Below are 13,049 nucleotides of genomic sequence, written 5' to 3' on the forward strand. Positions count from 1 at the left end.
CGATTGCTAATTTACAAGCTAAATGCAGTGAGTTTGAAGCTGTGAAAGGTTGCAGCTAGACTGCTGCATTCTCACACTGAGGCTGTACTTTGCAAAGATTCATGGTGAATAAAAGTATTTTCAGATTCAACACCATAATGATGTCATGAAAACTTCACAGATTTGAACAACCTACAGCATTTTGACAGTCTGTCAATAGATTAGGATGAAAGTCCCACTCCTTTGATCTATTTTCTGTGTCATTTTGTTGGACATAGTTTCTGCAGAGCGGCAGGAGTTTATCAGAAAGTCACCTCTCATTCGTCGGAAAAACTGTTGGCACTGAGTAAGCCCAGGCCTCATCATATATCTGTTTACAGTCTCTCCCACTAGCTTACAGCCCCTTCACGAAAGCAACTTAACATTATCAGTGTAACAAAAATGTTAGAGCTTTCCAGCCGTACAGTTTTAAACCCGATTCCAGCTCCAACAAGGAAAAAAAAGACGTATATGGATCTATTTGTCTACAGGTGGATCCATCAGCATGGAGAAGAGCTTGGGGTTCGCTGATTTTAGCACCTCTACATCACATCTACAAGCTTTGTCCACAGGCATTTATTTTAATCTGCTCCTGATACACAATTTAAATTAAGAAATACTCCAAAATTAACATTTCAGCATAATTTTCTTCAATATGTCCTTTATCATCATAGAAATGCTGCAAGAACATGTTCAAAACACACACAAATGAAAGATTTTCATCAGATTGGATCAATAAAAATGAATGAACAGAGTATTAACCAGAGACCTACCCCAACAACAACAAAGAATCCCAGCCATTCAAACAGAAAACTCACTGAAAGAAACTCTACACAATTCTGGTTTCATTGAGAATATTTTTTTTCTGCCCCTGCATTTGGACCATGCCCCAGATGACATGCCATGTGAGAAAAAACTCTCTCTGTCCAAATGGACCCAAAAAAAATTAGCCCATCAGCCCAAAATAACACAAGTGTTTGCCAGATTTGCCGGCATCAAGGAAATCCACATCTGGAGATGACAGCTGTGTCAGAAACACGATTCACACAAAGGCTTTTCTCTCAGAAAAAGTGGGTCTCATGTTCTGTTTGGACCTTTTGCTTTACTGTCTCTCTTGATTTCATCTTTTTAGTGACTTTTAAGGACGTAAACCAACAAAGAAGGCACCATTTTTGTCGGTGTTATGATGGAGAACGACAGCGAACAGCAGGTTTTCCAGCAGCACAACCAAAGGTCAGAGATCTGCACCGATCTCACACCGTTCCCGGCCTCTGCTTAATTCTGTAATGGCTGCTCTGTAATTTGGCCTCAGTGGGTAATAGAGAGGGCAAAGTGGAGAGCAATAAACTTGTTACGCTTTGCAGCAACTGTGTGCAGTCTCGGTGGAGGCAGGAGAGGGCAAAATGAATCCCATCCATCGCCGGCTGCAGGGCAGAGTGACAGAGCGGTGTAATAGAGATCAGTCACTTTACACAGGCTGTTATCAGATGACGAGAGAGGCAGCACTGATACTGACTCAGGCCCCATTTCAGCTCCAACAAGTGGTCATGACGTTGTTTTGTGTCCGCGCTGGCCGGAGCGTGTGGCTGTAATGCAGCTGGATGTGGAGGGGATCGGTTTCATGATGTGTGTAATGCCACTTTAGGGCCGTGACATTAGCCGGGGTGGGCCGGCCCCAGCTGGGTAATCCTCATCAGATTAAACTATGAGACTAATCCTGCTATTTTATACTGCAATGCTCTGATACATCTGCCTTTATCTCACCCCCCACCCCTCTGACATACAGCACATGCATGTCTTTTAAACATGTGGACAGACACTCGTGAACTTGTGAGGATATTGAAGGATAAGCATCTAATGAGCTTCATAGGCTTCTGTCTATTCTCTTTGGGTTTTTTTTTTGCTTGTTTGTTTTTACTGTATTTTAGGTCAAATAAACCAATGAATGAATGATAAAGAAGTTAAGCGTGTGATAAAAATAACCCTCCACTCGCCATTCTAAGAAGAGGTAATGCCATTGCCAGACAAAGAGGAAGTATCTGGAAAGTAGCTGATGAGGATTGAAAGTATTACTGCTCTATGCAGGAACTTTGCACTGGGCCTGTTTTGACTCTTTCTAGGACTGCAACAAGGAAGCAACAACAAATCAGCCCAAACTTCGAAGTAACGAGTGATCATGTGATTCACAGACTAAACCCTCCCATGAGGAGAAAGAGCAGACGGGCCTCAGATTAGTTAGGTGGATGTAACTGAGTATTCGTCTGTCGTTTACTCTCATTGCAAGAAATCACACTCGGGATCCTTAAGGCCCGTTCACACCGGGACGAATTTCGCGCGCGATTTTCGCCGACGTTTTACGCCTTGTGACTAAACAAAGGGCACCAATGTGAGTGTGGACACCGACACGAAAAACGCCACGTGTAAAAGTGTCATTTTTTAAAAAACGCCTCGGGTTCGTTTTTTTGGTTTGACGCGCCGCGTCAAAAACTATACGACCAATGAGAACGGCGCTTTTGCACACGTGTCTGGAGCTTCTGAAGTTACAGTAAAACACAACTTGGGGGCGCTCAAACACAAAACTGCCTTTCTGAGCACACATACCAGCGATGAAGATAGACGCCAAGTAGCGTCTACACTGCCGCAAAGAAATAATGACGGACATTCTAAAATATCCCCGAAAACGCTCATGATACATTTTCAGCTCTTGTTTTTATTTTTATTTTTTTTTATTTACCAAGGCTGTGTCCCACCAAGGTAAGGTAACCTAGACCAAACCCTCCTCCTGATACATGATACATTTTCTGCTCTTGTACCAGTCGATGAAACTCCCCATGTTCTTCTCTTCTCGTAACTATGGGATGTACCCAAAATCTGCGTCTTTTCCGGCGTCTTTCATCATTCAACAGAACTATAATTTCTTCATCGCTGTAACTGGAGCGGAGCTACTGGTGCTGGAAATATTCATGTTTTCTTTGTTTGACTCTGACAAGCGCGTAAATACTTGGCTTCTTCTTCTGAGTGAAAAGCGACTTTAAGAAGCGTAAAGTTGCGCAGCGCCACCTTGTGTACAGGGGTATTTCTGTTTTACATTAAGCGCCATCTAATGTCAGGGACTGAAATTGCATGTTCGGCTCATCGTCAGCGAAAATCGCCTAGGTGTGAACACAAAAAACGTGTTGAAAAACGCTGGCGAATAATGGCTGGCGAGTATTCGTCCCGGTGTGTACGGGCCTTTACTGTCTGCAGAAATAAACCTTGACACAACCGCGCTTGAATTCCTTCACTTCTCACATTTTGTGCACTGTATGACGTGTTCTCCATTGTTGTAGAGCTGTCCGAATCTACAATTCCAAAATCCAAAGCCTCATTCGATTGGTGAATATAGACCACAATGCATTGCATTTGAACATTTTTGCTGAGTGAAATATTTTGACTCTTTTTTTTTTTTCTGAGTAAACCATCCATGTTTTCATCATCAGGGCTGTCCTGCACCAAATAGTTTTTGGGAGGGAATTTAGACACAGTCAAAACAAGCATGCTCCTTCTTCTTCATTAGCTAAACAAGCAATCTAGTGTTTGGGGGTGTTATTACAGGTTTCTGAGCCCTGCGCAGAACCTCCCCCCACCTCCCCCAGCCTTTGCAAACACTTCATGCAAAATTAACAGAAGAAGAAGCATCAAACACTGGAGTTCACCATTTTTCTCCAACGCCTCGTCCCTCTCTGTGCAGCCTGCAGGTGAAGATGTAATGAAGATGAATGATGCAGCTTAGCAGAGCAGCACACCTGGCAAGGTGAAGGGTGGGGGTGGGGGTATAGTCATGGCTTTTGGAGGTATCTCAGGTTGGATGGGGGAGCGATGGCCTCCAGGGGGCGATTCATCAGCACGACACATGTTTACTTGCTTAATCTCTCTCTCTGCAGCTGCATCTGCGCTCCCAGAAACAGAGTCCTAAACTTCTGTGATGAAACGCAGCCTGAAGACGGCCGCGCTGACGACCAGTGTGGACGCAAAGCCACGGATTCCAACACATCCGCTGGTGACAATTTAAAATTTTAATGAACGTTTTTTGGAGTCGTTCATTAAACAATGAAAAAAATGCTTCACTCTACGGTGGCCCAGAAGGGCGAATCACATCAACAAATCCCTCAACACAAAAAGACTTTGAAGATCACGACGACAATACAAAAAAACCAAAAAGATTTTGTGAAGTAAAAGTAATTTTGAAATGAACAAAAAAGAAACAAAATAAGAAACGGGAAAACATAGGTTTTCTGGGACATCACTGATCGGATGATGGGTTTTGAAGAAGAGAGATGGCCAAATTGTGGTAAAGAGTTGACTGATCAATCAACTTTTCAATAGATCTTTTTAGTGGGCGTGGTCAGAATCTTGAAGAAATATCTTATGTCTGAAGATATCGCCAAATAACTTTAAAAGATGAATAAATGTCACCATCCAATCAGTTGTGTATCATTAAAACTACTTTTTCTAGTTTTTATTTTAACTCTTTTCTTATTCCTGAAATTTTCGTTTTGTTTTTCTTTGGAATTGTGTTTTGTTTTTTTAAGTTTTGGTTTTTGGAATTTTGTTTTGATTTCTAAAATGTGATTTGTTTTTTAATATTTGTTTTGCTTTTTAAATTGTTGTTGTGATCTTTAAAAGGGCAAAATCAACTTTTTAGGCGTATTATAATGTTCATTCCTAACAAAAAGCCCCAAAGCGGTATTTTGATCCATTCATTTGGAAGGTATTCCTCTAAAAACCTTTCAAATTTGTTCCTTAGTGTGCCAAAGGTAATATATCATCATTTACTCTAAAAAGGTTTAAGGAAACCATGACATCGGCCCTTTAAAGTCCCACTCCGATTATCTTTTGATCTGTTTTCAAAGCGTTCCTGTGGTTTCTTAAATTATGAGGATGCCGTTTTTAGCCATAACTGAAAAACCTGTCGTTTACTAGGACATAGTTTCTGCAGAGCAGCAGGAGTTCAGCCATCATCCATCTGTTTACACGTTCTCCCACTAGCTTACAGTTTCTCACAACCCCTACTTGACATTAGCGGTGCAACAAACGTGGCGAGCATCATTGGAGCTATCCAGCCGTACATTTTTTTAATCAGAAAAATGCTACAAGAACACGTTAAAATCCCCCAAAACACAATTTTCCTTGGAGATTCTCTTCAATATGTTTTAGCTTGCTGAATTAATTTGCACTTCAGGGCCACCGTAGATTTTTGAGGATGATAATGGTGAAAAATCAAATCAAATCAAATCTCCCATTTGTGTCTGCATAAAGCTATGATAAAACCGCCTGTGAATCAAAACCCTCGTTTTGATCCTTTGAAGCATCACTAAATGTTAAGTTTTGTCCACAGAGTAGATCTGTGTCTGGATCATGAAGAGGAACACACACACCCACACACACGCACACACACACACAGATGGACATAAACTGTTTCAAAACACTGACAGTTGAACTATTATTAGCTAATTAGTGCAGCTTGTAGCGTCACATAATGGGTAATGAGCAGAGAGTGGTAGTTATGTTCCAGTTAAACCGTCTCTTTATGGGCCACAATAAAAATCATCTGATATTCTGGAAACCAATCGGATCATAGGAATGCCGGGATCTCTCCCCGGAGAGCGCCTCTCAGGATGATTCATGCTCGCCAGCCCCCTCTGACCTTTAATAATGTAAAAGTCTTTGCACTTGGAGTCTGGCTGTAAAACATATAATTAATGTTGGAAAGCTGTTTTGTAACTCTTTTCTTTCAACGGATGCAGTTAACTCTAAAATGTTGAGATCTTCCTGCTGGGAGTTTTTCTCTCTGGTTCTCAAGAACAACTCTTGAGGAACAAGTGAGGTGAATTTTCTTAGCAGGTTCTGCTAATAGCAGGACTTAGTTGATATTTTCCTTAAATTGATCGTCTTTTGATCGATTTTCAAAGCGTTCCTAGTAGTCTTTTAATTGTGTTTTTTTTTGTTGCCAAAATCCATAAACACCCATCAAAGACGTACATAGATCAATATCTAGAAATGCATCAGAATGAAACTTGTTATTTTCTACGTCACAAAAAGGATGTTTTTGTGTTTCTTTCCAAACCAAATTTTTTCATCTGTTCCTAATTCAGATTGATTTGAATCAAGAAATACTCAAAAATGCATTTTTAAGCTTAATTTTCTTATATGTCCTCCATCGTCAGAAAAATGCAACGAAAACATGTTTGAAACACAAAAAATACGATTTTATCCGAGCAGGTCTTTAAAAAAATTGCTTTTATATGAATCCACAAATACGTTTCTGACATAAGTTTGTCTTACATCAATAATCCTTGTCTGAGCTTTCTAGTTTCAGCTTTTTCTTTGCATAATTGGACAAATAAAATAGATTTATTGAAACCTATGAAATGGCTCAAGGATATTGCCTTCAAAGAAAGTCATAAAAATCAACTTTAAATCAGCAGAAAACATCTGAATTCAAAGCATTTGCTCTAACGTTCAGAGAGCTGCAGAGGCTGCATTCCTGCAGCACCCAGTTTGGGTTTTCCCAGGTTCTCCAGTCCGTTCGTTGGTTATACAAACACGAGCGTCGCCCACCTGTGTCCACTCTGTGAGGAGGATGTGTGGGCACGCGCTGCCAAACACACTGTGTGTGTGTGTGTGTGTGAGTCCGCTGCTGTGAAAGCAGCTGCTTTGCAACCTCAGTTGCTGCCTGATCACAAGCAAACTTCATTTAAGAGGAGCTGTAGGAGAGATGAAGACGAGCTGAAATGGAGCTGAAGGCTAATTAACATGTGAAACATTCAGCTTCATCTGCCTGCTTATCTGAGACTCCCTTCAGCTGCATCCGCTCTGTGCTCTTTGATTTAAAATGTTCCCACTACCTATAATTAAATGTACTCGCTTCTTAAGACCCCATTTCCTGAGCAGGAAGTCATTTGAATTAGAATTTAAATGAACGTGACCCCAGTAAGTACATGCGGTGCCCCCATTTTTCCACTCCCTTGCCTCCCCTGGGTATAGGATCATTCATGAATCACAAATGACAAATCTGGTTTTATTTTCTGCCATTTTGAACCTTCATTCGAAGGACGGCGTTCTCTGAGCTCAAACACACACACACACACACACACACACACAAAGTTAAGCGTCTGGACTTCATCCTGTTTTGTTTTCTAACTAAGGGACCAGCCCAGATTAAAGCTCGCTGCTGTCACACTTGCACCTGGGCTGTGGCGACGTCGCGCTCGGGCGTAAAAACTGAGAACTCTTTTCCCAGAAACACATTCATGCCAGGTGAAAACACAGTTTTCTGTTGATGCCACCTGACAGGCTTCTCAGGTACAGCTAAGGTGTAAATGTGGCGACCAGCTGCAGATCTTTCTCCTTTCAGTCCGTGTTATTGTTTTCATCTCACCTGAAGTTGGATGAACAAAATCCGCCAAACTTTAGATAAAATCAGACGTGGAGGTAGCAGATTTTTCACGTTTCCAACTGTTTGATGGGAAACTCAAAGATGTGTTGCTTTTTGTTCTCCTAAAATTGCACAAGCAACATTATAATTAAAAACAAGGCAAACATGACAGCTCTGATTGGACTTTCACAGCATAATTTGCTTTTTTCCTGGAATATCTGCAAATGTCAAAATTTGTACATGATCGTTTGTGCTTTGTTTGCCAAATACGACAACTTTTTTTGACAAAATAAAATGATCAGATGTTTCCATCTGCTAGTATGGCTGAAAGTTTGCAAAACATCAAGTCCAGACAAATTTACACTTGAAGATGCCCAAAAAGATTGACTTCCTTTTTGAATAAACTAAAAAACACAAGGATTTAAGAATAATACTGGTGTTTTCACAAATGAATGTTCCAAATACTATACAGTTAGCCAAGAAGGGCGTTTGTCAGTCTGCCTCTCGCAGTGGAAATGTTTCCATGATGAACATTACAGACCAAACCCTTGCAGTGTCTGTGACTGACAAATTCATTCATTCACACACAGGGCCACAGGGCTGCTGGAGCCTATCCCGGCCGCCCGTGGGCGAAGGGAGGGGCCATCCCGAACAGGTCGCCAGTCTGACGCAGGGCCACACAAATCACACACCCAATACACACTCACAGGCACACCTATGGACAGTTTAGAGTAACCAGTTAACCTATGAAGCATGTTTTTGGACGGTGGGAGGAAGCTGGAGTCCCCGGAAAAAACCCCAGCATGCACAAGGAGATCATGCAAATTCCACACAGAAAGGTCCCCCATTGATGTTTTGTTTCAGATCCCCCAGCCGGGACTTGAACCAGGGGCCTTCTTGCCGTGAGGGTAGGGGCGCTAACCACTACAACCCCTGACTAATGCTTTTCGTACTTTTAGAGTCTGTTGCGTACAGCTGAGCTTCAAAAGACACAGAAACATTAGGTCACTTCTCCAAAACGAAGAATACTTTGAAAATGAGTGGCAGAATACAAGCGGGGGGAGAGGGGCATATAGTGCAGAGATTCAAACCCCCACACAATTCAGCTTGATCCTTTTTGATCCTTTCTCGCCATCTTTTAATCTGAGGTTAGAATTGTCCCCACATTTAGAGTTTTTCAAAGATATTTTTCCATTTTACATCAGATTTTGTCAAGCTTTTGCAGAAATGTAGAAGAGTGAAATCAGCCACGGACGTCGCAGCTAAAAAGATGAGCAGATTTGTAACACTCTTTGCCCCAACAAGGTTACAGCCTCTCTGTCCAAGCATTGCCCCCAGTGCGTCCACTGGGGCATGACAGGAAACAAGCTGCCTCCTTCTGACAGGGCAGACGTTGGAAGTCATGGAAACCTACGCTCTGTTCAGCAGCTCAGAAAGTACAGACAGGTCAGGGGTCACATGACAGGAAGTGCTGTTGTCATCAATCTGTCCGACAGGTCAGGCCACTGACAGAATTTCGAAGCACTTATTCTTCAATCCTTCACAAGTTCAGATTACCTGCAGTTTCTCTGAATTATTGCTGAAAATGTTCTTCTCTGTTCCGATTGACTCAAAGCTTTTTTTTTTTTTTGAAAAATCCTAACCTTTCCTTTTTCGCGCTGTCATTGAAACTTTGAGGACATTTATATACAGTTTAAGGTGAAATTGAGACATTCAGGAGCTTCCTCCCCTTTCATGTGAGTTTCAGGTTCCGAACTGGAAGTTCTTTCTCTTTATAGAACAACAACCAAAGCAGAGTCTTCGTCATTTGAGATTTTGACTGAAAAGAAGGCCAGAAAAATGATTGCTGTCAAAGTAAACAAAGAACTAAAAAAGGTGTTACGCTGATTTTCACAGAAACACCAACAAAGCCGATAAAAATGCACCAAAAGCACATCTTTCGTTGGACAAATGTCTTTTAGGTTCATCTCGCCAAAAACCTTTGGGGATTCAACAACATTGAAGGTGGTTCACAAGCAAATTCTTCATTATTTGATGTTGAAGTTGAGCATGAAAAGCATCTACAAGAAGCTAAAATACTGAATTTTAGACACTTCTGGTTGGATTTGCACAACTTTAACCTCATGAGACAGACTGGACCTTCAAAAATCTTCTCATTCGTCCAACAGAAGTCGGTTTGGTCGCCGTGTCTGCTGGAATTCTGCTTCAAACCAACAGTTTCCAGAACTCCTCTGCACTGAGGACCATCCAGCACCCGCTGACCTCCTTCACTGTTTCAGGAGGGAGAAGGGTCTTACCTTCCAAGCAGCACGTCCTCCACAGGCCCGAGTGGGTCATCACCTCCTCATTCTTCTTGCTGGTCTCGTTCTCGCTCATGGACTTGGACCTGCAGACTCCCCGGGAGTACAGCCAGTAGTCCGTGCCGACCGCGATGGTCATGAGGCTGAAGGCCGCGAAGGCGCCAACCGTGGTCAGCAGCATCTGGACTCCGCGGTCGAACAGACCCATGTTTCCGCATTCCATGAAAGGGGAGCCCCCTTTCCTCTTAATGTACAGGAAGTAAATATTTGAAAATTTACGGGACCAAACCAAACCGAAAAAACGGGATATACTCGAGCGGAAGGAGAGGGAAGAAGGAGGAGGAGGATGCGGTAGGAACCTTATGGTTGCGTTTGGGTGAGGACTCAACAAGAGAAAATCTGACAGTGGAAGTTGGGGAGGTGGAAGAGGGAGAGACGGGGCGCCTCTCCTCTCTGTTGGCTTTACTTTTCCACCAAATGCAGAAAAAAGGACCCCAAAAAAAGTGGGATGCAGGGGGTGGCGGCTCCTCAACAGGCCTTCAGCCGAAGATGCAGCTCCACACCACAGCAACGAGGCGATCCGAATTACAGCACTGAGCTGCAAGGATTAATTAAAACCTCTAGAGATTGGGCTGAGCCAGCAAATGGACGTGAGAAAAACAGTGGTTTGCTCTCTGCAGGCTTCTCCCAAAACAACCTGTTCGAAAAGAGGTTGGATGTTCATGAGCTCCAGAGATAGAGGGCTGATGGTGCCGGAGGAATGGCAGGCTTACAGTACAACAGTTCAGTGATGTCTGGATACTTTAGTCAAAGGCTGTAACGTGAGTAAAAATCCAGAAGTACAGCTAGATCCAAGGCTAATCTGAAGACTATTAGGCATTTATAGTTTTAGAAGCGTTTAGTCAAAAATGGAAAAAAAGCAAAGAGATAAGCGGAGGAAGGAAACAGCAAGCAAATCTATCATTTTAAGGAGAAAAGAGGAAAAAAACGAGTCGATTCAAGTCCCGCTCCTTGGAATAAAAAGCTAATTCCTGTGTGTTTTATAACAGCCTGTTGTGAGGGTCAAAAGGAAACCTTCACCTCACAAATCAAACCGGCGAATTGCGGAAATCAAGACTCGAGGATTAGAATAATTAATCAGGCATAAAATGATGCTCGGAAAGGAAAAACCGCTGGTTTTTACGCAAAAAGAGACAGAAAATGAACCAAACTAACAGCTGCGCTTTTCCTTTTTTCTAAAATTTCGATCCCCAGTTTCCATATGTAGCCCTATAGCTCTGGGAAGGTTTCCGCCGAAAATGGGGGTCTGCGGTGAGAGGAAATTCGGTCGTCGACGATCCGGAGAGAGCGGAGAGCATCCAGCAAGGCGAGCCGACCATCACTCGTCATGGAGCCGGCAGGAGGAGGACGAGGAATCGGTGTGGGCGCCGCCGCAGCTGAGGATAAGTCTTCGATGGATGGAGGAGGAGGAGGATGGTGCTGATGCTGCTGCTGCTGCTGCGGCCGCGAATGCTGCCTGAGTATCCAAATGAACCGTGGCAGTATCACACCCAGGACGGTCCCGCTTGTAAAGTAGCCCTTGCGCCATGTAAGATGAAGAAAATGAAATCAAATGGACGTTGCGATGCCCCTGTTTTCCCTCCTCCTCCTCTTCCTCTGCTCTCCTCTCTCCCCCTCTCTCCTTGGCGCTCTCAGATGGAGGTTTGGCCGCTTTGCAGAGGGAAAAAAAAGCTTTATTACACAATCAGGAGAGCGAGGCGCGCAGATCCGCCGCGGCGTTTCTGCTGTCACGATGCGAGCCTGAGCTGCGCTCAAACACCCCCCTCCTCCACTGGTGCTGCCTGATTTCTATGTTTATACCATCATTTTAGTTTTGCAGATATTTTTTTATCTTCCTCCACCACGGTTTTTTTTTCTTCACGCGGGGTTCAGAAGGCCCACGGTGAACGTGGCTGCGCTGCGTGCGCGCGCGCTTGGCGCTGCAGCATTGGATCAGCTGGTTTCTGGAAAGATTTAAGATTTTTAATTCCGTTTCTGAGTGGCGCAGGAAGAGGTGGGATGTAGCGATGATGCTCTCAGTCACTCAGTTCCTCTCTTTTTTTTCTAAATGAGGGATCATTTAACTGCAGCCGCGCGCGCATGCTGTGATTTACGGATTTATGGCTCATTATTATTGACCGATGCAATTGTTGCAGCTGCCTCCTCCGCACTCCACAGCTCCTTTAGGTCATTCACGTGATGCTCCACTTCATTCATCGCCTTTTAACTCGCTCTCAACTCAAGAAAGGCCGCAATAAACAAGCTCTCCGTTTATTTTCCCCTGACGTGCTTGATCTGATAGACCTCAATCATCAGCAAGGACGAACGGCCCAGTTCAAGCAGGATTACTATTTTAGTCTCACTAGACGTTTTATTGTTTGATCTCACGATGAATTAATGAAGTGCTGTGTAAAAATTGCGCAGTTTTAGCGCAAAAATGTGGTGCTGAAAAGACAGCTCCCTCCGGATCTCATTGTGGGCTTTGTCGCCCCCTGCTGTTCATATTTAGCAAGTGATGGACGTTTATGTTTTAGTAAAAAAAAAGATATAAAAGCAAACAACCAATCAATCCTTAAAGTATAAATATATAAACTTCCATAGAAAATGTAAAAAAAAAGAACTAAACTCGAAATTTAAACTAATATTATTTATGTGGAATATACTTTGCATCGATTCTCCTCATTATTGAAGATTTGTGAAAGTAAAACACAAACAGAATGGAGGTCTGGGACAGTAGATCTATGCGATGGTTTTAGTTGAAAATGTTGTAAAGGATGAGAGAAGCAGAGTGTCTCCTGCAGATTTAATCACTTTAACCTGTAAAAACAGGACTGGCCTGTCAGAAATTCAAATTTTATGAAGTAAGCAACTATAAATGTCTACAGAGCAATATTGAGTGTACAAAATGTTTTACTTTTGGACTTCTCAAACTGAAGTTTGATTCAGTATTATCCAAAATGCGATTATAGATGTTCAAAAACTGACATATGTGGCTAAAAAATATTATAAGTAGTATATAAAATGCATGTTCCCCCCCTGCATGCGTGGGTCTTCTACGGGGACTCCGACTTCCTCCCACCGTCCAAAAACAGACTTCATCAATTGGTTGCTTTAAATCGTCCCTAGGTGTGAGTGTGCATGAGGGTGTGTGATTGTGGCCCTGCGACAGACTGGCGACCTGTCCAGGATGTCCCACAAGTGGCCAGGATAGGCTCCAGCAGCCGTGACCCCAAAAAAGGAATGAATGAAGTATAATAATGAGATATTATAATTGC

The 13,049-nt window shown here is 42.8% G+C and overlaps 1 protein-coding gene across 1 annotated transcript in view; it reads right to left on the minus strand.

Annotated features, from left to right (window-relative positions):
• The window catches only part of cacng2a (calcium channel, voltage-dependent, gamma subunit 2a), a 71,127-nt gene extending 59,590 nt beyond the window's left edge, over positions 1-11,537 (minus strand). Inside the window, exon 1 of the mRNA XM_004071158.5 lies at positions 9,733-11,537. Coding sequence (XP_004071206.2) covers positions 9,733-9,958 — 226 coding nt within the window. The 5' untranslated portion in view covers positions 9,959-11,537. The remainder of the gene's footprint in view (positions 1-9,732) is intronic.
• Between the last annotated feature and the right edge of the window lie 1,512 nt (positions 11,538-13,049).

The sequence above is a fragment of the Oryzias latipes genome, chromosome 8, assembly GCF_053564925.1.
Source record: "Oryzias latipes strain Hd-rR chromosome 8, Olatipes_Hd-rR_3.1".
Classification (NCBI taxonomy): Eukaryota; Metazoa; Chordata; class Actinopteri; order Beloniformes; family Adrianichthyidae; genus Oryzias; species Oryzias latipes.